The 23,623-nt window shown below is 39.4% G+C and overlaps 1 protein-coding gene across 4 annotated transcripts in view; it reads right to left on the bottom strand.

The window, feature by feature from the left end:
* LOC150077345 (C2 domain-containing protein 5) overlaps positions 1–23,623 on the bottom strand; it is a 992,151-nt gene that overhangs the window by 14,348 nt on the left and 954,180 nt on the right. For all 4 annotated transcript variants that reach the window (XM_090386765.1, XM_090386767.1, XM_090386764.1 and 1 more), the window contains one exon: positions 15,471–15,617. In XM_090386765.1, coding sequence (XP_090242891.1) covers positions 15,471–15,617 — 147 coding nt within the window. The remainder of the gene's footprint in view (positions 1–15,470; positions 15,618–23,623) is intronic.

Below are 23,623 nucleotides of genomic sequence, written 5' to 3'. Positions count from 1 at the left end.
GATTCACCAGTGTTTAACAGAGTAAGGTTATGAGTATCAAGCAGCAATTCTATTATTTTACCCCTTTTGTCAATTTTTGGCGGTCCCCATAGAGGATGATGAGCATTAAAGTCACCCAATAAGCAGAAAGGAGATGGCAGCTGATCTACTAGCTTTTCTAAATCATCTGAGGAGAAAGCAAGATTAGGAGGGAGATATATAGAGGCTATTGTAATGGTGATACCAATTTCAATGTGCACTGCCACTACTTCAAAAGGAGTCTGAATGGATACATGCTTGGATGGAATGTTATTTCTGACAATGATAGCCACCCCTCCATGAGCTGGCGTGTCAATGCTCCTATCTCGTCTAAAGGTGGTATAATTTTTGACGGAAGGGCACACTCGTGAATTTAGAAGTTTCCTGTAAGGCTATGCCAGCTGGTTCATACCGATCGATGAGATCCTGCAAATCATCTTTTGAATTTCGAAATCCTCTGCAATTCCACTGAAGGATTTTTTCCATTATGTGGTTTTTTGTGTTGTTTTCGACTCTGTTTTTTAGTTGCAGCTTGCTTATATCGATCAATTTTTGCTTTGTCTTTCCTAGGAAAAACAGGTCGGGTCACATCCATCTCATCACTTGCATGTAGTTCTAAAATTGTATCTTCTGATTCGTGATGTTCATCAATGTCCATTCCGGTGATGGGTGTTTGCGGTTTTTTGGTTTCTATTACTTTTGGTTTTATTGTTGAGGAGGCCTCCGTTGGTATGGTGATTGGGGTATTATTGGACTGTTCACTTGTTTTTTGTGTAGGACACTGTTTTGAAACAGAAAGCAACGAACGTGCCCAGTTCGCAATTGATATATTTGGAGGAATCGATACTTCAGTTTGGATCCCTACAGACTGTGAAGATTGAGTTGCTGCGGCATATGTTTGCTTTGTCTCTGTTTTGATTATCTGTCTTCTTGCCTCTGAGTATGTCACTTTGTTCGCTACTTTATATTTTTGAATTTTTTTTTCTTGCTTCCATAATTCACATGTTTTTGAGAAAGCTGGGTGGTTACCCTAACAATTTGGACAATGCAGAGTGGTAGTGGCACAATCAGATTGGTTATGGTCTTTTGACCCGCAGATGGGACATACTGCCTCACCTCGACATGCAGTCTGGGAGTGTCCATATTTTTGGCATTTATAGCACCTGATGGGATTCGGAATGTATGGTCGGACACGGCAATGTAGGTAGCCTGCTTTCACAGATGTTGGCAAGTTAGGAGTGCTAAAGGTAAGAATTATGCTTCTTGTTGGAACGAGTGTACCGTCTTTTCGGGTCATAATTCTCCTTGCTTGGATGACTTTTTGATCGTGTAATTCTTGGACAATTTCCTCCTCTGGTACAAGTAATAAGTCCCATTCTGTTATTACTCCCTTTGAGGAGTTTAAGGTGGTATGGGGAGTAACTTTTATTTGGTGTCCTCCAAAAGTTGTGAGCTTTAATAGCTTTACAGAATGTTGAGGTTGGGTTGTTTCTATTAGAAGATCACCTGATTGAAGTCGCCTTACTGATTTAGGTGAACCAGCAGCAGACTCAATGCATTTCTGCACTAGAAAAGGTGATAATTTGCTCAGAGGCTGATCTGATAGAGAGTGCAAGATGAGGAAGGCTGGTATCTCCTCTTTAGGTGTTGTTTTCAACCTCTTTGGTTGAGAATAGTCATTTTCATTGTTACTTTTATTTGCTAGTCTTGAGCTCGATGGCTCTAAAGGTGGAAATGAACTGTTTTCCATTTTTGCTCCTTTCAGCCCTGGGAGAGTGGATTTATTCTCCCAGGTTACCGGCCCCACCACGGGGAGGCAGGAGCAGTGCCGCTAGAGTGACCAAGCGGTATAAGGGTTAATACGTTAGTTTAAAAAGAAAAAAAAAAGGTGGATTTCCTTTCTTAAAACTTGCTTACAATTTGTAAGACTAAGTTATTAATCAAAGACAATGTAAAAAACTTTTTAAACTAAATAAAAACTTTGGCTCTGAGTAAACGCTCTATGAATCACTCTGAAATTCGCTTGATCACTATAACGCTTGGCACCCGGGGCCTTAAAATACATTTATGATTACATATGTACATATAGGGTCACTCAACAAAGATAGTTCAGTTTAAACTGCATATCTTTTTTTACATACATAATGTATAAGAATTAAGAATGATTTTTGTGCTAACTGGCACAATATACAGTATGGGAGGAATGTATTGGAGCCAGTGGCAACTTCCTTGATCACTGTTTGACAGGATGATGTGTGTGTTTATAGTGAAAGTATTTTCTTCTACTGGCAGTGCAAGTGTAGTGTGATTTTTGTAGGTAATTCAATTGCAAGAAAGGTCACTCAACAAAGATAGTTCAGTTTAAACTGCATATCTTTTTTTACATACATAATGTATAAGAATTAAGAATGATTTTTGTGCTAACTGGCACAATATACAGTATGGGAGGAATGTATTGGAGCCAGTGGCAACTTCCTTGATCACTGTTTGACAGGATGATGTGTGTGTTTATAGTGAAAGTATTTTCTTCTACTGGCAGTGCAAGTGTAGTGTGATTTTTGTAGGTAATTCAATTGCAAGAAAGGTCCAAGTATATTAGTTATAAAGAGGTTGGGAGAAGTTTGAAAATATGGGTACCGTGGCAATAAGGACATAATTTTTAATAAATATTTAAAAATATATTTAAAAAAATATTTAAAAATATATTTAAAAAAATATTTATAAATATATAAAAAAAAGCTAAATTTGTTAATATTCTTGGATATAATCTGCTTCTGCAACCACACACTTCTTTTGTGAATGCTTTTTGATGACCCATAGTGAGCAAAATGAGGGCAGCAAGATCAGTGAATGACACTGCTTGTGTTAATAAAGAAGCTATTTAACCGACTTTACGATACCTTATTTAAATGGTAATGAGTTGTTTAAAGTAATGATTAGGGAAAGTTATATAAAGTTCTTCCAAATTTGTGAAATGTCTGTTGCAATAATTAGCAATAATCTAGTAACAAAATTCTGACAAAAGATCTTGCACAGACATCTCAAGTGTCCAGAGATTTTATAGTTGATTTCTGTGGCCTATTTCTGTGCTAAGAATGTTTCTGAAAGGAAATTCTGCAGTTGAAGAATTGCAGAATTTCCTTCAAAAATTGGTTTGTAAACATCTTGTTTACAAACAAGGCTCATTTTCACCTCAATAGTTATGCTAACCATGGAAGCAAAAATGAGCCTTGTGAATATGTAGATATGGCTAAAAAAAATTACAAAAACCAAAATGCACTGTACTGGTGCATTGTTTCAATCACAGAACTGTTAGTTCCATTTTCCTTGCTGATAGACTGATATCTGAACATTATGGGAAGTCCTTGAAAAAGCCTTCATCCACTTCCAAGGCACAGATATTCAGTTTGAAAAAATGTTTTTTTGTAAAATATTCAGGACAGTGACTGTTCACAACATAGAAGCTATCTGAACAGTCACTGTCCTGACAGCATAGTGACAGATTTTGTCATTACAGCACTGTGATGTAGAAAGCCAGCAGGGAAATTACTGCATTATTCTATCCCTAAAACAACACCAGCCATGAGTTCCCGGTATCCCTTTAATGGGACAGGGGTGTTAAAAATCTCCGAGCTCAAAATGGTGAATCGTTTGCAAATTGTAACATGTAATGTCAGAATGCAGTTTATTGTGGGAAAACTTAAGAATGTGACTCAGGAGATGAAAAGACTTAATATACAGGTGATGCATAACTAGATGGCCTAGTTCAGGCACATGTTTCCAAAGATACAACCTTGTATTACTCTGGAAACTACAACAACATGGAGTGGCGATCCTAGTCACCAAGGATGCCTCCAAAAGCATCATCCTCAACTTTGTGCCACATTCTGAGCGAATAATGTTACTCCAGCTGAAGGGACAACTTTTAAATGTCAACATAATTTAAATATATGCTGTGATGGCTGATAAGAAAGATGTGGAAAAATGGAGCGTTTTTATACAGAGCTGAAAGAAGTAGTCAAACTAACAAAGAAATAAGACCTAAATATTGTTATTGCTAAGGTTGGAAAAGGCAGATCAGGTGAAACTATAAGAGAATTTGGTCTTGGAGCAAGGAATGAATGAGGGGATCGGCTGAAACAATTTTGCCAATAGGAGAACTTGATGATTGCAAACACATGGTTTCAACTCCCCAAGAGAAGACTCTATACATGGAAGTTGCTCCTAGACAGCACACAAAATGTGGTCAGAAACCAAATTAACTATATCATGATTAATCAGCATTTTTAAGCAGTATTTAAAGCACCAAGATGTACCCCAGTGCAGATATTGATTCCAAACACAATCCAGTCACAACTGAGATCAAGCTGAGCCTGAAGGCTATTAGGAGAAAGCAAGCAATAAAAAAAGTTGACTCAGAAAAGTTAAAAAATCCAGAAACATATCAGTTAAAGACAACATGCTTTAACGAAAGAATGCAGCACATCCATAAGCAGGAGGAGAGGAAAGTGGAAGATCTTTGGAAGAGTTTTAAATCTGTTCTGACTAAAATGAGCTCAGAAGTTCTAGGTTATGAGAAATGTCTGAAGAAGGACTGGATGACAGATGAAATGTTGACACCCATGGAAAAGTGCAGAGCATTTAAGAACTGCAATGCACTAAGGTACAAGGAGATAAACAGACTAATTAAGGACAAAATTAAAGGAACTAAAGAGAGCTGGATCACAGAAAAATGCAGAGAAATAGAACTGCAAGAAAAGCATGATGATTTCAATTGTCACACAAAGTTTAAAGAGATTTCAGGAATTAATACAAGAAAACAACCAACTTCAATCCGAAATAACAAAGGTGAGATTATCATGGAAGAATCAGAAAAACTGAACATGTGGACTAAATACATAAAAGATCACTGCACGGACAGTGAACATAAGTTAGATGAGAACAATGATGCAGTGGTAGGGCTATCCATCCTAAGAGGATGAGGTGGAGAGGGTGATTAAATCAGTGAAGAATCGAAAAGCCAAAGGACCTAATGAAATCAGAGTGGAAATAGCTAAATTGCTCAACTACAAAAACACGAACTTTCTTGCTGAATAATTTAATAGAATTTATAACACAGGCAACATCCCATAGGACTGGCTGACATCAATGTTCATCATTCTTCTTTTTTGTTGAAGTTTTATGTTTAACTTCAACAAAAAATTGTTAAAGTTAAACATAAGGAAGGGACCTGGGATGGATAGGATTTATCCAATTATATTAAGGGAGGCAGCAAAGAAAGTATGCAAACCCTAATGCCCTTCATTCAAGGGAGATGTGTGTATCCTCAATTCACAAGGGGGATCAATGTGCGACACAAGTAATTACAGACCTGTTAGTTTAACTTCTGTTCCAGGAAAAATAATGGAGTCACTAGTAAAAGATGTAATGCAAGATCATCTAGACAAGGTAACAATTATATTTCAGACACAGCATGAGTTTGTTAAGGGGAAATCTTGTCTGACCAATTTGACTGGATACTGCGATGTGGTCACACACACAAAGGAACTGGATGCAAAAAAAATTTACTATATCCTATATTTGGATTTCAGGAAAGCTTTTGATACTGTTCCACATAAAAGGCTGCTGTACAAATTGAAGCAGTGTGGCATTAAGGGCAAGTTGCTGATATGAATAAAGGGATGGTTGAGTAGGAGAGATGATTGAGTAGCGTAATGGTAATCAATGGACACTGCTCTTTGTGGACTAATGTTAATAGTGCAGTCCCCCAGGGGTTGGTGTTGGTCCACTAATTTTTTTCTATACATATCAATGATATTGATGAAGGCATATCAGGCTTAAAGTCCAAGTTTGCAGATGATACAAAGGTTGGCAGGGTGGTTATGACAGGAACGAGGGTATACTACTGCAACAGGATCTAGAAAAGTTAGGCAGATGGGCTGAGAAATGGCAATGGCAATTGAAGTTTAACATTGACAAATTCAAAGTACTGCATATGGTAGCAGTAACTCCAGAGTAATGTACCAACTGTGTAGTACTACATTCAGTATAGTGAAAAATGAAAAAGGCCTGGGGGTAAACCTCATAAGGTTTTGTCAATGATATACAGGAATTTTGCTAGCATGGATGAGGTGATTATCTGATTGCATAAGGTAACAGGCAAGCTACATCTGGCAGCCCCATTTTAGGAGCTGCTGGAATGAGTATAGAGAAGAGCAATGAGATTGGTGAGTAAAACAAAGGGGGTGCTCTTACCAAGAAAGGCTTCAGTGCTGCAAATTGCAACATATGGAGACTAGGCACCTGCAAGGTGATCTGATTGAGGTGTTTAAGGCTTTGAATGGATTGAGCAAGCTAAATGCTGATGGGATTCTTCAATTCTCCCTTCTTTTTATTATTATCATTAGCCATATGGTGCAAGGAAGCCTGAGGCTTATGCTGCACCAGCCAAAAAAAAAAAAAAAAAAAAATTCTGAATTACCCTGAGAGAGAGAGAGAGAGAGAGAGAGAGAGAGAGAAAACAAGTCAGAAGTAGAAGGGAATCATCAAGAAAGAGAAGAATGATGATATCTAGCTCAGGACCCTGGGTGTGCCAAGCCCATACTCACCAGATTGTGAGCCCCAGGGGTCTCAGGCTACACACAAGGGAGCACAAATTCAAATTGAAGAAGGTTGTTGTTGTTGTTTGTGTTTGGTGGAAGGGCAACTTAGGCCATATTGTACTAATCAGTGTTATGAACGTTACACGTGCATAGTGACTGTTATGACATCAGTCAAAACTGATATAATTTTATCTGTTTAATAAATTGGAAAAATTCCAGCATATTAGCATCATTATGGTTGGTTGTTTTTGGATTTTTTTGGCACAAAGGCAACTTTGGCCATACTGCGCCTCTCTATTAGTATTATGTGACATTGACGTTTCTTAATTATGGTTTATATCCGGTTAAAATATCCTATTAGTTTTAAATAAGTAAATATACAGTAAACCCCTGCTATTCGCGGTATCTGTATTCGCGGTTTCGCGTATTCGCGATCGCCGATTTAATATAAAATGAAACCTAAAAAAATGTGAATTTTAAAGCGCCGTGAATATTTTCTGCCATAAAAAAACATGGGCGTGGCTAAAATTATCTTTCCCGGTCAAAACAGCGCTCAGTGGGTGGGGGGAGAGGAGTGACAAAATCGCTAGCGTGGATGTTTCTCGCTAATCCTTGTTCAGTATGTGTTATGCGCTTGTCATGGAAGGTTTCGTCATTTGCTTTTAATTTATATGCTTATAAATTGAATAAATTTATCAATTTATAAATTGATATGCTTACAAAAATGATAAATCTACCATTTTGCAGTGTAAAACAGACTTTTTCGAGTGTGTTAACGGAAGAAAGTGACATTATTGTGGACAAGTTCTTTCTAACCCCTACAAAAATATGGCTATGAATAACAAGTTTGGTTTGGTTTGGTTTGGTTTGTTTGGATTTTTTGGCGCACTAGCAACTACGGCCATGGTGCGCCAAGACTAGGTAATATTTAAAATTTTTTTTTTTTTTTTAAATTCTCGGTGACCTAATTAGTAAGGCCACCATGTCCATATATATAATAACAATGATATAAAAAATAAATCAATAAAAACGTAACAATAACATAAATTAAATACAATTAAAAACTTTTATTAATTTAAAATAGCTAAAAACAGCCGACACGTTGTCATTGTCAGATAAAATCTGACTGAGTGTATACGGCTCAGTCAGATGATTAAAAGCGGTAAGACGGATATTGCTAAAATCTGGACAGTCAATTAAAAGGTGTCTAATCGTTAAAACTGTGCCACAGGACACACTCATAGGAGGGTCACCAGCCCTCAGCAAAAACGAGTGAGTTAAATGACTGTGTCCTATGCGGGTCCGGGCAAGAACAACTTCCTCCTTACGATTCCTGCGCAGACTAGACTGCCACGGTTCAATTACAGGCTTTATTTGATATAATTTATTCGCAGTCTGTCTATTCCACGAATCCTGCCATTGGAAATATAACTTTTGGTGTATTATTTGCCTGTAGTCTGTATAGGGGACTAGCAGGCAGCGGTTATTATTGGGAATTGCTGATTTGGCTGCGGCGTCAGCCAAATCATTTCCCCTAATCCCAATGTGGCTGGGAATCCAGCAGAAGCGGATGTCATATTCGCGTTCATGGAGAACGTGAATCTTCTGCTGAATACTAGACAGAACTGGATGAGGATTATACCTCACAGATATTAAAGCCTGTAACATGCTAAGAGAGTCGGAATATAAAATGAACCGTTGGTATTGGCATTTACTAATTTGATCCAAGGCTAACTCAATTACGTGCAGCTCTGCAGTAAATATGCTGCAATCAGAGGGAATCTGCTCTGATATAGTGCTGTCTGTAAAGACAGCAGCAGATCCCACATATGATTCTGACTTTGAACCGTCTGTGTAGACTGGCGCGAAGTCGGAATATTCAGTTCGGTGTGCTGAATGAAGCTGCAGGTAGACCAATGATGGAGTGTCCGACTTTCCCCAGTTTCTAAGCGACAAGTCGCATGCCGGGACACGAGCATGCCAGGGTGGAAGCTGTTGCTTTGATGTTTGAGCAACCTTGTCTACCTTGATATTGAGTTCGTTCAGTAGCTCTTGGACACGAATACCAAAAGGACGATTGGCAGTCTTACGGGTGTTGTACAAGTTTTCCCATCGTGGCTCAAAAACGAGGGGCCACGTAGGATGGTCTGGCAGGGATTTCAGTTTTAAAGCGTACTTTAAAGACAACTGCTTACGTCGAAACGATAACGGTGGTTCGTTTGCTTCGACGTATAAACTCTGGACAGGAGATGTTCGAAATGCTCCAGTAGCAATACGTATAGCCTGATGATGGACAGGATCCAGCCATCGAAGTACACTGTCTCTGGCTGAAGAATATACTTGGGACCCATAATCTAATTTGGATCGCACAAGTGCACGGTAAAGCCGTAAAAGGGTGCATCGGTCTGCACCCCAGGATAAGGAGGACAGAGAGCGGAGTATATTAAGGGCTCTTGTGCACTTTGTGCGGAGTTGGCGAATGTGATCCAAAAAGGTCAATTTTTTATCGAATATGAGTCCCAAGAATTTTGTGTTCGCTGCTACTGGAATAGCATTTTGTCCGAGCCTTAATTCAGGTTCAGGATGAAGATTACGCTTGCGACAAAAGTGTACGCAAACGGTCTTCTGCGGCGAGAACCTGAAGCCATTAGCAAGTGCCCAGACATTCAGATTATCAATGGCTTTCTGCAGTTGTCTTTCAATAACCCTCATGTTGCACGACTGGCAAAAAATGCTAAAGTCATCAACATAGAGGGCACTGTTTACAGTTGGAGGAAGTTGTTCTGCGATGGAATTTATTTTTATGGCAAAAAGCGTGACACTTAATACTGATCCTTGTGGTACTCCCTCTTCTTGGCTAAAGGAGCGAGAGAGTGAGGATCCCACACGTACTTGGAAAGTTCGATTGGCTAAAAAGTTTTTAATAAAAAAGGGCAGATGCCCTCTTAGGCCTAGGCTGTGTAAATCTTTTAAAATGCCAAATCTCCAAGTTGCGTCATACGCTTTCTCCATGTCAAAGAACACAGACACCAAGTGTTCGCGTTTTAGGAAAGCATCCCGGATGGATGCTTCCAATCTAATAAGATGGTCCAAAGTGGACTGGTTCTTTGGGAAGCCGCACTGGATGCTGGAGAGAAGGTCATTTGATTCTAAATACCATAGTAAACGAGAATTTACCATTCTCTCCAGGATTTTGCACAGACAGCTAGTCAGAGCAATAGGACGATAATTGGTGGTAACTTTTGGATCCTTTCCTGGCTTAGGAAAGGCAAGAATGATTGCCTTTCGCCAGGAATCCGGAAACTGCCCCTCAGTAAAGATTCTGTTATACAGAAGGGGCAGACAATCCATAGATTTTGGTGAAAGATGTTTAATCATTTCATAATGGATGCCATCTGGTCCAACAGCACTTGCTTTGGAAAGAGTGAGGGCTCTTTTCAGTTCCTCTATAGTGAATGCCCCGTTGTAGGGATAGAGGCCCTAGGTCTTAAAATTAAGTGCTTGCTTTTCCAGTTTATGTTTAAGGACCAGGAACTCTGGGGAGTAAGAGGATGTTGCAGAGATGTTAGAGAATGTTTCCCCAAGAGCATTGGCTATTGCAGTTGGATCTGCAATAGCGCATCCATTATAATCTAGGATTGAAGAAGGGTGGGATGTATATTTTCCCTTCATTTTCCGGATTTTATCCCAGACTACCCTAGAGTTGGTAGACTGGTTAATAGATGATGTAAACCGGATCCACGATTCCTTTTGACTCTGACGACGGATGTAGCGTGCTTTGGCTCGTGCACGTTTAAAGGCTATAAGGTTGTTCGTGGTAGGATATCGGCGAAATATCCCCCACGCTTTGTTTTGAGCCTTTTTTGCTGCTGTGCATTGTGAATTCCACCAAGGTTTGGGAAATGGTGGAAACCGGGCTGATGTTTTTGGAACTGTATTCGCAGCTGCTTGGACAATATTTTCTGTGATGTACTTAACTGCATCATTGATAGGCTCTTGACTGACTGTGCTAAGATCGAAATTTGCCTGTTGTTGGAAGGCAGTCCAGTCAGCCTGATCAATCTTCCACCGTGGTAACCTAAAAGGAAGACATGGTCTCCCACTGTGTAACAAGGTTATCACAGGGAAGTGATCGCTTCCGTATGGATTCTTCTCCACTTCCCAAGTGAGTGAAGGGAGTAGAGAAGGGGAGCAGATAGAGAGATCAATGGCAGAAAAGGTACGGGTAGGCATGTGGAAGAAGGTGTTTGTTCCAGTATTTAGAAGGGAAAGGTCATTGTCATTGAGCATACGCTCTATGATTCGTCCCCTTCCGTTGATGTTGGCACTACCCCACAGGGTGTTATGTCCATTCATATCCCCGAGAAGTAAGAAAGGGGGAGGCAACTGCGTTAGAAGATCATCAAGGTCTGCCTGGGAGATGTCGGTCCCAGGTGGCAAATAGATAGAGCACACAGTTAATAAAAATCCCACCGTAAGGCGAATTGCAACAGCCTCTATGCTAGTTGTAATTAGTAAGGGCTGCACTGGGGTCTGGTTACCCACAAGGATAGCCACTCCCCCATGTACAGAGCCATCCGCAATTCTGTCCTTACGATAAATTGTGGTGCTATGCATCGTGGGATCATCATTTGCCTTTAGATATGTCTCCTGCAAGCAAAAGCAAACTGGCTCGTGCTTTTGCAGGAGGGCCTTGATGTCATCAATATTTCGCCGGAATCCACGACAATTCCATTGTAGGAATTTACCCATTATTTTGGTTTGGTGGGTCCATCAGGCGGCTTCCGAGGTGCTGAGGGCTTAGTTTTATCAGTCTTGGATTTATCTTTTTTGGGGAAAAATGGACGCTGTCCCGTGTCCATTTCCTCCTCCGCAAAGAGTTCCAAGACTGAATCTTCGGGTACCTCCTTCTGCTCGACATCCATCTTTTCTTGGGTACTAGGGGGGACTTCCCCTTTCTTATTCTTTTCTTTCATAATTACCTTTGGAACTTGTGGAGCATTAGGAGGTACCGATATAGGAGTGGCAGCTGATTGGTCCTTTTGTGCAGGTTTTTGAGAGCTTAAGAGATACCGCGCGATGGGAGTGAAAGACTCCTTTGGAGGAATGGTCATGTCCGTCTGAGTTCCGACGGAACATCTCCCTGCTACCTTCTGGGCGTAGGTAGGTTTGTTGATATTCAGGGGTTTGACCGATTTCCTTGCCTCCTGGTATGATATATTTAGCTCTGCCTTCAGCCGTTGAATTTCTTTTTCTTCTTTCCACCTCTGGCATGCTCGTGAATAGGCCGGGTGTTCGCCTTCACAGTTAATACAGGTGGGTTTTGCGGCTGAACATGCTGAAGTTTCGTGGTCCTTTGCACCGCATCGAGCGCATGCAAGGACTCCGCGGCAGGCCATTTGAGAATGTCCATACTTCTGGCATTTGAAACACCGTAAAGGGTTCGGAATGTATGGACGCACTGAACAGTTGATGTATCCAGCTTTAATCTCATCAGGAGGTTTAGGAGTGTTAAAGGTCAGGATAACGCTCCTGGTTTTAACAATTTTTCCATCCCTTCGCGCAGTGATTCTCTTGACGGCAATGACTCCCTGTGGTTTTAATTCGGAGCAGATTTCCTCCTCGTATACGTCGAGAAGGTCCCACTCCGAAATGACACCTCTAGATGAATTGAGTGTTCTGTGTGGTGTCACTGTTATAGGGATTCCTCCGATTGATGTTGTTCGGAGTAGGTGTTCTGATTGCCTGTCATTTTTAGTTTCAATTAATAGGTCTCCAGAACGGAGCCTCTTAACTGACTTGGGTGAGCCTGCTAACCCATCCAACCCTTTTTGAATGAAAAAGGGCGACATTTTACCAATCGGTTTTTCACCGGTAGAGTGCATTATTAGGAACCTTGGTACAGGCCCTGATGTTACTTCTGTTCGCTGCCTCTTTGTACTAATAATACTATCTGGATCTTCGTCTATGTTTGCAGATAGGGACCGGGTTGGGGCCCCTGAAGAAATATGTTTATCAGGATTCATAGAGGTTTTTAAATTGTTCAGTGCCCGGGCTCCCCACCCACCACGGAGCCCAAAGGGACGCCCACTACCCGGCATGCAATAAATGCGCTCAGGAGTGGGACGCCAGGGCTACCCAGACACTATACCCGCACCGCTGCCAGCCTGAATCCTGTCCCTCGGACCATGAGGGTAGGGGTGTGGCATTGACACGGTTGACCCTCGCAGGCGAGCCTACTAGCCGGGCCTTCCAGGACCACCCGTCTTGTCGAAGCAGGGGCCAAAGTGGTGTATTGAAGCTGGGCCCCTCAACCACCAGGATCCCCCTTTCCGAATTTCCACGGGTCGCAGCGCACGGCAAACATGCCGGATTCCATTGATGTAAGCCCGGAACCTAGGCTGTGGGCGTTGGATCCCAGTGATGCTAGTCTGGAAGTCCAGCAGCGTCACTGGGAGGTCCCCTCACCACGTACAGGTGCCCACGTCGAGGGGCTATGAATAACAAGAGAAATGTGAAAATATCAAAGAAGGTGATGACATTAGCGAATAAAATTGAGTTATTAGATAAAATTTCTAATGGTGAAAGTGTCTCCTCAGTGGCAAAACATTATAAAATCAATGAGTCAGCGGTATGATCAATCAAAAAATCGGAAGAAAAAATCCGCCGTAGTGCCCGTGAAAACGCACTGATTGCTTCAAAAATTTGCTCTGTAACTCGTGATGTTAAATTAGAAAAAAATGGAAAAAGCTTTAAATCTGTGGATAGAAGACCGAACTCAAAATAAAATTCCGTTAAGTTCACTCATCATTCGTGAAAAGGCAAAACACCTTTATCAACACTTTAGCGAAACTGGTGATAGCACTGGCGGGATAAGTTTTTTTGCTAGCAAAGGGCGCTGGTTTGAAAGATTTGTTTGAAATTGCTAATGAATATTACATTTAATATTAAATTGCTTCTTATTTTCATTTCGATGCCATATTCTTGCATTTCACTATGTACTGTCTATGTACATAGTCATATTATGAAGGTACATATAATACATACATAGACAAAATTTTAGACTAGTTTTTCTTATATATTTCATACTTTGATATGGAACCCCCTTTATTACTATGGGAGCCATAACTCAGTATTCGCGTTCTCGGTATTCGGGACATTTCTCAGGAATGTAACCCCCGCGAATAGCGGGGGTTTACTGTATTTTCAATGTTGGAGTTATCACCTAAGATTTGTGATAAAATCAGGGAATCCTGAATATTTATAGGGAGATGGAAGGCTGATTGTCGCGGAATGATTGCCTCTGCAGTTTGGACACTGTAAAGATTGTGCAGAGCATTCAGTATGGATATGATCTTTAGATCCACATGGAGCACATACAGCAGTCCCTCGACATACTGCCTGTGAATGCTCACATTTCTGACATCTATAGCATCTGATAGGGTTCGGTATATATGGTCGGACATGACAGTTCAAGTATCTGGCCTTTACAGCAGTTGGTGGATTTGGCAAGTTGGACGTTAGTATGATGTTTCTGGTTGGCAGTAATGAATCATCCTTTTTAATTAGGATTCTTTTAACCTGAATAACATTTTGGTCTGAGAGCTCTTGTTTAATTTCCTCCTCGGATCCCATTCTGTTATAACTCCTTTTGAATAGTTTAAGGTGGCATGAGATGACACTTCTATGGGAGTTCCTCCAAGTGTTTTCAATTTAAGTGACTTCTCAGAGTGCTTGTGTTGGATTGTTTCAACAAGCAGGTCACCTGATTTTAGCCTGCGAACCATTTTTGGTGAGCCAGCAGCATTCTCTAAACATTTCTGAATCAGGAAAGGAGAGAGCTTGCTGACTAGCTGGTCAGTCAAGGAATGTATTATAAGGAAGTGAGGCCAGATATTCTGGTCTGTATCCTTCTTTTGTCTCTTAGCATAGGGAAGGGACGCCTCCGTAGCCAGGTGGGCCGGAGCAGCAGTGCATAGCACACGCTTCTTGATTAGACCGGGATTCAAGCCTGTGTCCACCAAACACGGAGGATGCGGAAAGGTCAGGGAATGATGACTGCATATCCGCGGAGCAATATGGCCTTAGTTGCTAATGCTCCTAAAAAAAAAAAAACCAAACCAAACCATAGGAAGGGTTGTGATCTTCCTGCTCTCTAGAATGAGTTGGGGCATTGATCCCACAAGAGTCAGTACTGGTATAGTCCATTTTTGCTCCTTTCAGCCCTTGGCAGATTAACTTTTCTGCCAAGATTTCCGGCCCCGCCATGGGGAGGCAATAACAGTGCCTGGTGTGACAAAGCGAGAAGTAGTAGGGTTTAGTAATAAACTATGAGAAAAAAAGAAAGGTGGCTTGCCTTCCTTGCTCTGACAAGAACTTTTGTGACAAGAGCGGGTATGAAATAAATAGATTTCTTAATGACAGGAAAGTAAAAGAACTGTAAATCACTTTTGGAAATTGCACTGAAAGCACAGAGAAATTGCTTGGTCACAATTGCTTGGCACCCGGGGCCATTAAAGAAGGATGGTTGAAGAAAAGATGTGCAGAAGTTTGCCTTTAGCCAGTATGTAGTTGATTGCCGGAACAAACTTCCATCTGTTGTGGTAGAAAGTTATAGCTTAAAGAAATTCAAGAAAGAACTAGGGAAACTATTGGAGGGAATGATTTGGTGGAAGTGTTACTTTTTTTTTTTTTTTTTGGCCGATGCTGTAGAAGCTTGCTTTTTTCATCATTTTCCACTACTAATGCTAAAACTGTGTTGTTCTATTTAATTCAATTTGCAGCATTCAATCCTATATTAATTTTTAAAGTCTAATTGTCGTATCACTTTGCATATTCTATTAAACATACCTGATTTTTGTGTGGATTATACAACAAAATACATTCTGCCATATGAAATGCAACAACGGCATTTCCTCCTAAAGCAGCAACATGGGCTCGTACCATTGCTAAAACTTCAGTTAAAAAATTCTGGATGAATCCACTTAAGCCACCATTCTATAAAAAAATTAATATATATATATAATAAAAATATATAAAAGAAAAATTTCAAGTAGAGGAACATACAATTCAAGTTCAAATGCGTGCATATGTGCGCACACACACACACTTATATGTATCTAGAATACTCTCTAAGTGTGTATATATATATATATATATATGTATACTTAGAGAGTATATATATATGTGTGTGTGTGTTTGTGTGTGTATATACTTGTGCAAGGTAAAGTATATACAGGGTGATTCACTACCAGTGCGACAAACTTGCAGGAGGTGTAGGGAGCACAAAGACGAATCGAAATCACATAGCATTGCAGGGTCGGAAATGCCTTCGTGATGCGGTAGAGGACGTTGAATGGCAGGTTGAGTGAACAGCGATCCCACAAGTATATACATGTGTATATATATATATATATATATATATATATATATATACATGTATCAGTGCATGCTAATATAATTTTATCGCAATGTCTAAGGATTGCTCATATCTGCAATAGTAATAAAAATTGTTCAGCGGGCTTAACAGCGTTGTACGGCAGGTTGATCAATAATAATTTCCCTATCGCTTACCTGAAATATCATTTCAGGAAAGCGATAAACATAATTAATTTCAAAAATTTGTTTCCTGAACCTATTGTTTTAATATAATTTTCAATATAATCGTTATATTTAGTGCCATGTATATATGTAAATAGGATACACTTTGCATTCTTGGTGTCTTACGGCGTAGTAAACTTGTACCCACCGGCTTGCAAATTAGAGTGTATCATTTTTTATTTTTTTTTTTTTAAATATATAGTTAATATATAGTTAAATTCATTTAAATTTACTTATGTTCACGCTGAGATAACATGCAAATTCAGCTCAGGGTCCTACTATAGGAATGGGTTTGCGATCCCGGGCATACCCGAGCCACAACTTATATCTTGTAATGTCTTTAAACTGTCCTACACTCATTATTTTTATTTCTCCGAAATTATCAGGGCATTCCGAGGACGTAGGAGAAACTTTCTTATCTATACTACTATTTTTCGCCTTTGTGGAGTTCAGGTTCTATTATTCCTACTCCTTTAGTTTTTCTTCTTACTATATGCATGTTTCTCTATGCGTTAATTTAATTATTTATTTTTACCGTATCCATCACATAGGGGGCACCACATATTATTTTGACGACTATTACATTATGTCCTAGATACGGTCAATATGTAGTATGTATTATATATTTAATCTTATGTTAATCATTAAATTACGTTCTCTGTCGGGTCAACGATGATTAATATATGCTTACTTTTATATTTTACTTATATTTCTTATCTTTGATTCTAATATTTCTAAATTTTCTTAACTTTTATTATCATCTTTCGATTTATTTATATTCGATTTATTTTCGATTTACATTCGGCCTATACTGGTTTATATTTGGTTTAGATTTATACTTAGCATATATTGATCATCACAGAAACAGAGAACCTCTTGTCGTTTTTTGCCTTCATTCTGGGTGGTTGGCCCCAGTTGAAGTCATCTAGATTGTCGGTAAAAAGCGATAATATTTTATTTATTTTATTTTTTTTGCATTTTCTTAGGTCCCTGATGGTATTATTATTGGATTGATTTGCTTATCCTAATGGTTCTTTATATTACCCTTAATATTATAGACATTATGGGTGTATTGCACGATTGCTTGCAACTGCATTGACTCATAAATATTATTTACATATTAGTTACAGTAATTGTCGTTTTAACTTTCTTTCTTTACGTTTTTATCAATAATTAAAAATATATATATACATGTATATACTTGTGCAAGGTAAAGCTACAATTTTATTTTATTGAATTTTAATTTGTCTTTAATTCCAAAGGTGTTATTTTATAATTTTATTGCATGCAATATTTCATTGTATACAATATTTTTTGAGTAATGTCCTTCATTGTTCCAAAACTGTCCCTGTCCAGTAGTGTGATCTATTTTAATTTTGTGGTCAGTTGCAGAACATGTGACATAGAGCTGGATATTGAATGTGACATAGAGCTGGATATTGAATGTGACATAGAGCTGGCTGAGGTTTATCTGAACGCCATAATTGCTGCTGTTGTAGTAGAAGTAATCCATTGCTCTTTAATTTGATGTATTTGTCTTCTCTCGGTTTCTAAAATTATGGCACTTACAAATATTGAAAAGTTGTTAAATTGCCTTGTAATAACCTTGAATAATAAAATATGCTAGAAGCAAAGTAACTACAATCCTAGAATGGGGATTCAAAATTTTGTATTCTCAAATACTGGTACTTTTCACAGCAAACAACTTTAATTATGATGCATTCAGTAGTAAGAAAAGGTGGGAAGAGCATGTTGCATGAAGTAATGAAATTTTGGATTAGCATAGGGAAGGGACGCCTCTGTAGCCAGGTGGGCTGGAGCAGCAGTGCATAGCACACGCTTCTTGATTAGACCGGGAATATGCCCAGCTCCAGTGGCAGAGTCAGGGTAGGGGCACCAGGGCATGTGTCCTCCCCCATCATTTTTCAGAAAGTATACACAAATCGTTTAAATTCCCTTTAGCTACAAAAAAAATTTTTTTTCATTGTTAACATAGGATTTTAACTATTTTTGCATTGTGTCTCAGCTATTTTCAACTGACTACAGTTGGCAACACTGATGCTAATGTGATCGCCATACTAGTGCACAAAATGGTGCCTCCCTGTCACAAATGGTGCCCCTCCTGTCATTTTTTTCTGGATACACCACTGCCCAGCTTCTTAACATAATGTGACCTCTACAATGTCTCTCCCCACATACACACCAGTTGGGCTCCCTCCAATAACTATCTGGCAGAGTAGAGACAGTGAGATTATACGCTAGCTGATCCAGAAACCTACCAGAGCGTTACCAACAGGTTTGAAAGACAATTCATTCTGCATGATGGAAGAGACGGGGATTGCTGGAATTTTGCTCTGGAGATTAAACATGTACAGTGAAACTTCCCTTTAACGGACAGCCATGGGGAACGAAAATGTGTTCGCTAGAGAGAAGTGTCTGCTAACAAGAAGTCTGAGGGAGAAAAAAAAAAAAAGAAAGAAAGAAAAATCGTTAAACATTTAATAAAATTAAATTAAAATATATACAGATTTTGAACAATATTTTTGTAAATAATATACAATTACATACACAAGAGATAAAGAAAAATCGTTAAACGTTTAATGTAAAATTAAATTAAATTATATACAGATTTTGCACAATATTTTCGTAAATAATATACATACAATTGTGCTATGCATATTATGACTATCTTATGAAAAATACATACAGTAATCACTTATTTTCTTCTGCACCTTCTTCCGGCTGATAATTTTGTTTTCAACATTTGTTTGGAGTGAAGAAACCATCGAAAGTCCTTCAGTATCTTCTTCAGCGGCGAAAAACATTTTAAAAGATTGATTTGTATGAGCGCTTCATCTATTTTCATCGGTGGTTCGTCATTAATATGTTCTTCGACAGAATGACCTCCTTCCATTTCTTCATTCTCATGAGGAACTTCTTGAAAAATATCGATGATAATGTCGTTGATATCTAGAGCACCATCTTCTGTAGTGAGGTTTGAGTCTATATCTTTGTAGCCAGGGTCACTTGTAGCGGAAGTATCGTACATTATCAATAGATGTTGAAGTTCTTGTTCTTCTTGGTGCTCCACATTGCTGTTCACAACTTCAATTTTTGCGTTTGAGAAGCCAGACTTTACAAAACAGTTCACGACAGTTTGTTTTCTAATTGCATTTACTGAAGAGGAAATCCACTGAATCGCATCTAGGATGCTGATTTTCTTTGCAAGGTCACTCGCATATGTTACATCGTTCATGTTTGCAATGAGATGTCTTAAAACACGTTTACTGTAGTGAAGTTTAAAATTTTTTATTATCCCTTGATCCAAGGGCTGACAGTCTGCAGATGTGTTTGGTGGCAGAAAAATGATTTGAATGTTGGACAATTCAATGTGCGGGTGAGATGCAGCATTATCCATGAAAAGAATAATTTTTCTGTTTTGACGAATCATGTTTTGGTTAAAGTGACTTATCCATTCGCTCATGATATCTCGTGTCATCCACGCTTTTTTATTAGACTTCCAGTCAACATCCAAAAGATTCAACTTTATGCCCTTGAAACAACGAGGATTTTGTGGGTTTCCTATAACAAGAGGTTGTTCAAAGTCTCCCAGCATATTTGTACACAATAGTACAGTCAAGCATTCTTTAGAAATTTTTCCGCCCTGGCACTTTTCGTTTTTTAGACTCATTGTGTTTTCAGGAAGAGCTTTAAAAAAACAACCCTGTTTCGTCACAGTTGTAAATATCCTTAGCTTCAAAATCACAACGTAAATCTTCCAATTTGATGGTCCACTCTGTTACAACCCCAGTATCAACAGATCCACCTTCACCACTTACAGTTTTCCAAGAAATTTTATGCCGAGTTTTGAACTTGTCTAGCCATCTCACCGAAGCTTTGAACACATTTACTCCCATAGATTTCGCAACCTCCAAAGCCTTTTCCCTAATAATAGGCCCATTAATGGGAATTTTTTTAGCACGTGCACGACAAATTTGAAGTCCAACAGTTTTTGGGAATGATTTTTGAACCTGATCATTTACGTGTTGCCAAAATTGTTTGAGCAGTTCATTTTTTTTCTTTAGGATGTCACTTACCTGCGTCTTCCCGATTTTGAATTTTACAGCGAGATTGCGAACACTATTTTTTTGCCGATCATACGCATTAATGAGTTCGACTAACTTTTAAAGTTAAATGTTTACGAGAACACATTGTGCACTTCACACGACACTGAACAAAACTGAAAACTGAAACTGAAAAGACGAAAGGCCGACCATATTCCCCTCCCTCCCTGCACACACCGAATTCATCAGAAGTTTTACACGTGCCTTAAAATTCTTGAAAAAAAGGGTTTAGAACCGCGACGTAAACTTTGATAAAATTCACAGAATCGGAAATAGAAAATAAACACACGATTGAGGCAATACGTGGAAGAAACATTCCTAGAAAAAGGGCCGTGAGCTCGCCCGCTGTCCGTTATGGGGAGATCAAATTAAGTGCTAATCTAAACGAAACAGTGGAGATTGCCTGTCCGCGTCCGTTACAGAGAATGTCCGCTAGACAGAAGCTGCAAACACGTTAAAACCAATGGAGGTGAGTTGGGGAATTTGAAAATGTCCGTTGTAGAGAGAGAGAGATGTCCGTTAACGAGAGGTGTCCGTTAGGAGAAGTTTCACTGTATATCGATTAGTGGGTTAATAGATGGGAAAGCTCTATAAAGGTTTCCCCATTTAGGAGAGAAAAGTCCATTCCAAGTGGGGTAATTTGGATGCCCTTTGAGTTTTGCTGCATAATTTAATAAAAGCATTTGTCTGCATAGCTGCAAGGGTGTTTATGCACTTCAGCGTATAAGCTCAGAACAGGTGATGTCCAGTATGTCCCCAGTGCAAGATGAAGAACACTGTGGTGTCAAGGATTAAGCCAACATAAGGCATTTGGTCTAGTAGAGCTATAGACAAACAGAATCATAGTCCTGACGTGACCGTATTAATGCATGATACAGCTGTATTAGTGTGTAACGGTCAGCTGCCCATGTTGTGCCAGATAGATCTCTTAAGATGTTAAGCTTTTTAAGAAGAGAAATCTGGAGCGATAATTTATATGTTCAAGGAAGGTGAGAGTTTCTGGTCTAATATCACACCAAGGAAGTGGACACTGGGGACAACTGGTATGACTTGATTTTCTAGTCGAAGTTCCGGATGTGGATGTAGATTATGCTTCCTTAAGAAGTGTATCCAAATCGTTTTTTGGTTTGAGAGACGAAATCCATTGTTTTGGGATCATTTAGCTATTTTGTTGATGACACATTGCAACTATCTTTCTACCATTTGCATATTAGGCAAATGGCAGGCGATGCTGAAGTCATTAGTGTACAGGAAAGTAGATATTGTTTGTGGTAGGTCATATGTTAGCATCACTACAGGCACACGATGCAAGAAAGCAAGCTTATGCAGCATCAGCCAAAAAAAAAAAAAAACCCAGATTTCACCCCTCCATTCGTTCCAAATACCTATCCAGCTCAGCCTTAAATTTATTTAGGCTATGAAGTTCCACAACAAAAGACAGAAGTCTGTCCCACCAACCAACTACCCGTTGGCTAAAGGCAAACTTCCACACATCAATCCTACAACTGTCTTTCCTCAATTTGAATTGATGCTCTCTCAGGCGATTATTCTGAGCAAGAGGAAGAATCCCATCGAGGCAATCTTATTGAGGTGTATAAAACCATTCAAGGCTTTATACACCTCAATAAGATCGCCTCGCAGGTGCCTAGTCTCCAAACACTGTAATTTGCAAAACTTAAACCTTTCTTCATAAGAGCAACCCTTAGTTCCATTCACTAATCTTGTTGTCCTTCTCTGTACTCATTCCAACAGCTCCACATCCTTCCTAAAATGAGGCCTCCAGACAAGGGGATAATCACCTCCTTATCCCTGCTAGAAAAATTTGTGTATATCATTGACAAGACACCATGAGCTACTATTGCAGACAATCTGCACTGCTCAGAAAACTTCATATCTGTCTGCACAATTACCCTCAGGTCCTTTTCATTCTCTACCACTGTCAGTGTAATAACACAGAGTTGATACGTTACTCTGGGTTCATTTCTTCCCATGTGTAGTATGTGTAGTACTTTACATTTGTCACCTCTCAGCCCATCTACTCAACTTTTATAGATCCTGTTGCAGCAGCGTACTGTCATTAGTGTCCTTAACATCCCTGCCAACCTTCGTATTATCTGCAAACTTGGATTTTCAGCATGATATACCATCATCAATATCATTTATAAATACAGAAAACAACTATAGACCCAACAGTGGACCCTGAGAACCCCACTAATAACATTAGTCCACGATGAGCAGTGTCCATTGATTACCACTCTCTGTCTCCCCCCCCCCCTTTATCCATGGCCTCAATTTGCCTCCAATGCCCCACTGTGCCAATTTGCTCAGCAGGCTTCCATGTGCAACAGTATCAAAAGCCCTTCTAAGATCCAAATATATGATATCAAAGTTATTCTCTGCATCCAGTTGCTTTGTGACCACATCATAGTAACCAATCAAATTGGTCAGACGAGACTTCCCCTTAACAAACTTTTGCAGTGTCCGAGCTATAACTGAAGTCTTGTCTAGATGATCTTGTGGTGCTTCTTTAACCAGTGCCTCCATTAATTTCCCTGGAACAGAAGTTAAACTAACAGGTCTGTAATTACATGTGTCTCCCTTTGATCCCCCTTTGTGGATTTGGATCACATTTGAACATCTCCAGTCCATGGCTACTTCTCCTGAGTCCAAAGAAGCTCTCATAATTATGGTCAAGGGTTTACTTACTCCCTTTGCTGCCTCCTTTAATATAACTGGATAGATTCCATCTACCCCAGGTGCCTTTCTTGTGTTTATCTTCAACAATTTCTCCTCCACTTTCCTCTCAGTTATTACCACAACATCTAGCTCACTGCCAGAGTTTAGTTCACCCCTGGAATTCCCTTCCCTGAATAACTTCTCATGTGTGTGAATTTAGATGCAAAATACTCATTCAGATTGCTAGCCACCTGAGCACGATCATCAACAGTTGAACAATCGACTTCTAGTGGACCAATCTGATTGATCCCCTTCCTTCTAGAGTTTACATAGGTAAAGAACTCTTTGCTGTTTTTCTTTGCATCCTTTGCCAAAGATTTCTCATAATCTGCCTTTGCTTGCCTAACCTCCTTCGAGATTTGGTTACAGACCAGTTTATATCTATTGTAGGCTTCCATGTCACCCATTAATTTATATGTATCCCATGCATTTTGCTTCTCTGCCACATGTCTTATTAGTTCCTCTGACGTCCATTTAGGTCTAAAATATTTTTTGTTGGTATGTAAATCCTAGTAGCTTCCAAGATTAATTCTTTGAATGGTT

Source organism: Mastigoproctus giganteus, chromosome 12, assembly GCF_048544385.1.
Source record: "Mastigoproctus giganteus isolate SK-2022 chromosome 12, ASM4854438v1, whole genome shotgun sequence".
In the NCBI taxonomy this organism is placed as follows: domain Eukaryota; kingdom Metazoa; phylum Arthropoda; class Arachnida; order Uropygi; family Thelyphonidae; genus Mastigoproctus; species Mastigoproctus giganteus.
The sequence above is the reverse complement of the archived record's forward strand: the minus strand, read 5'-3'. Positions and strand labels throughout refer to the sequence as shown.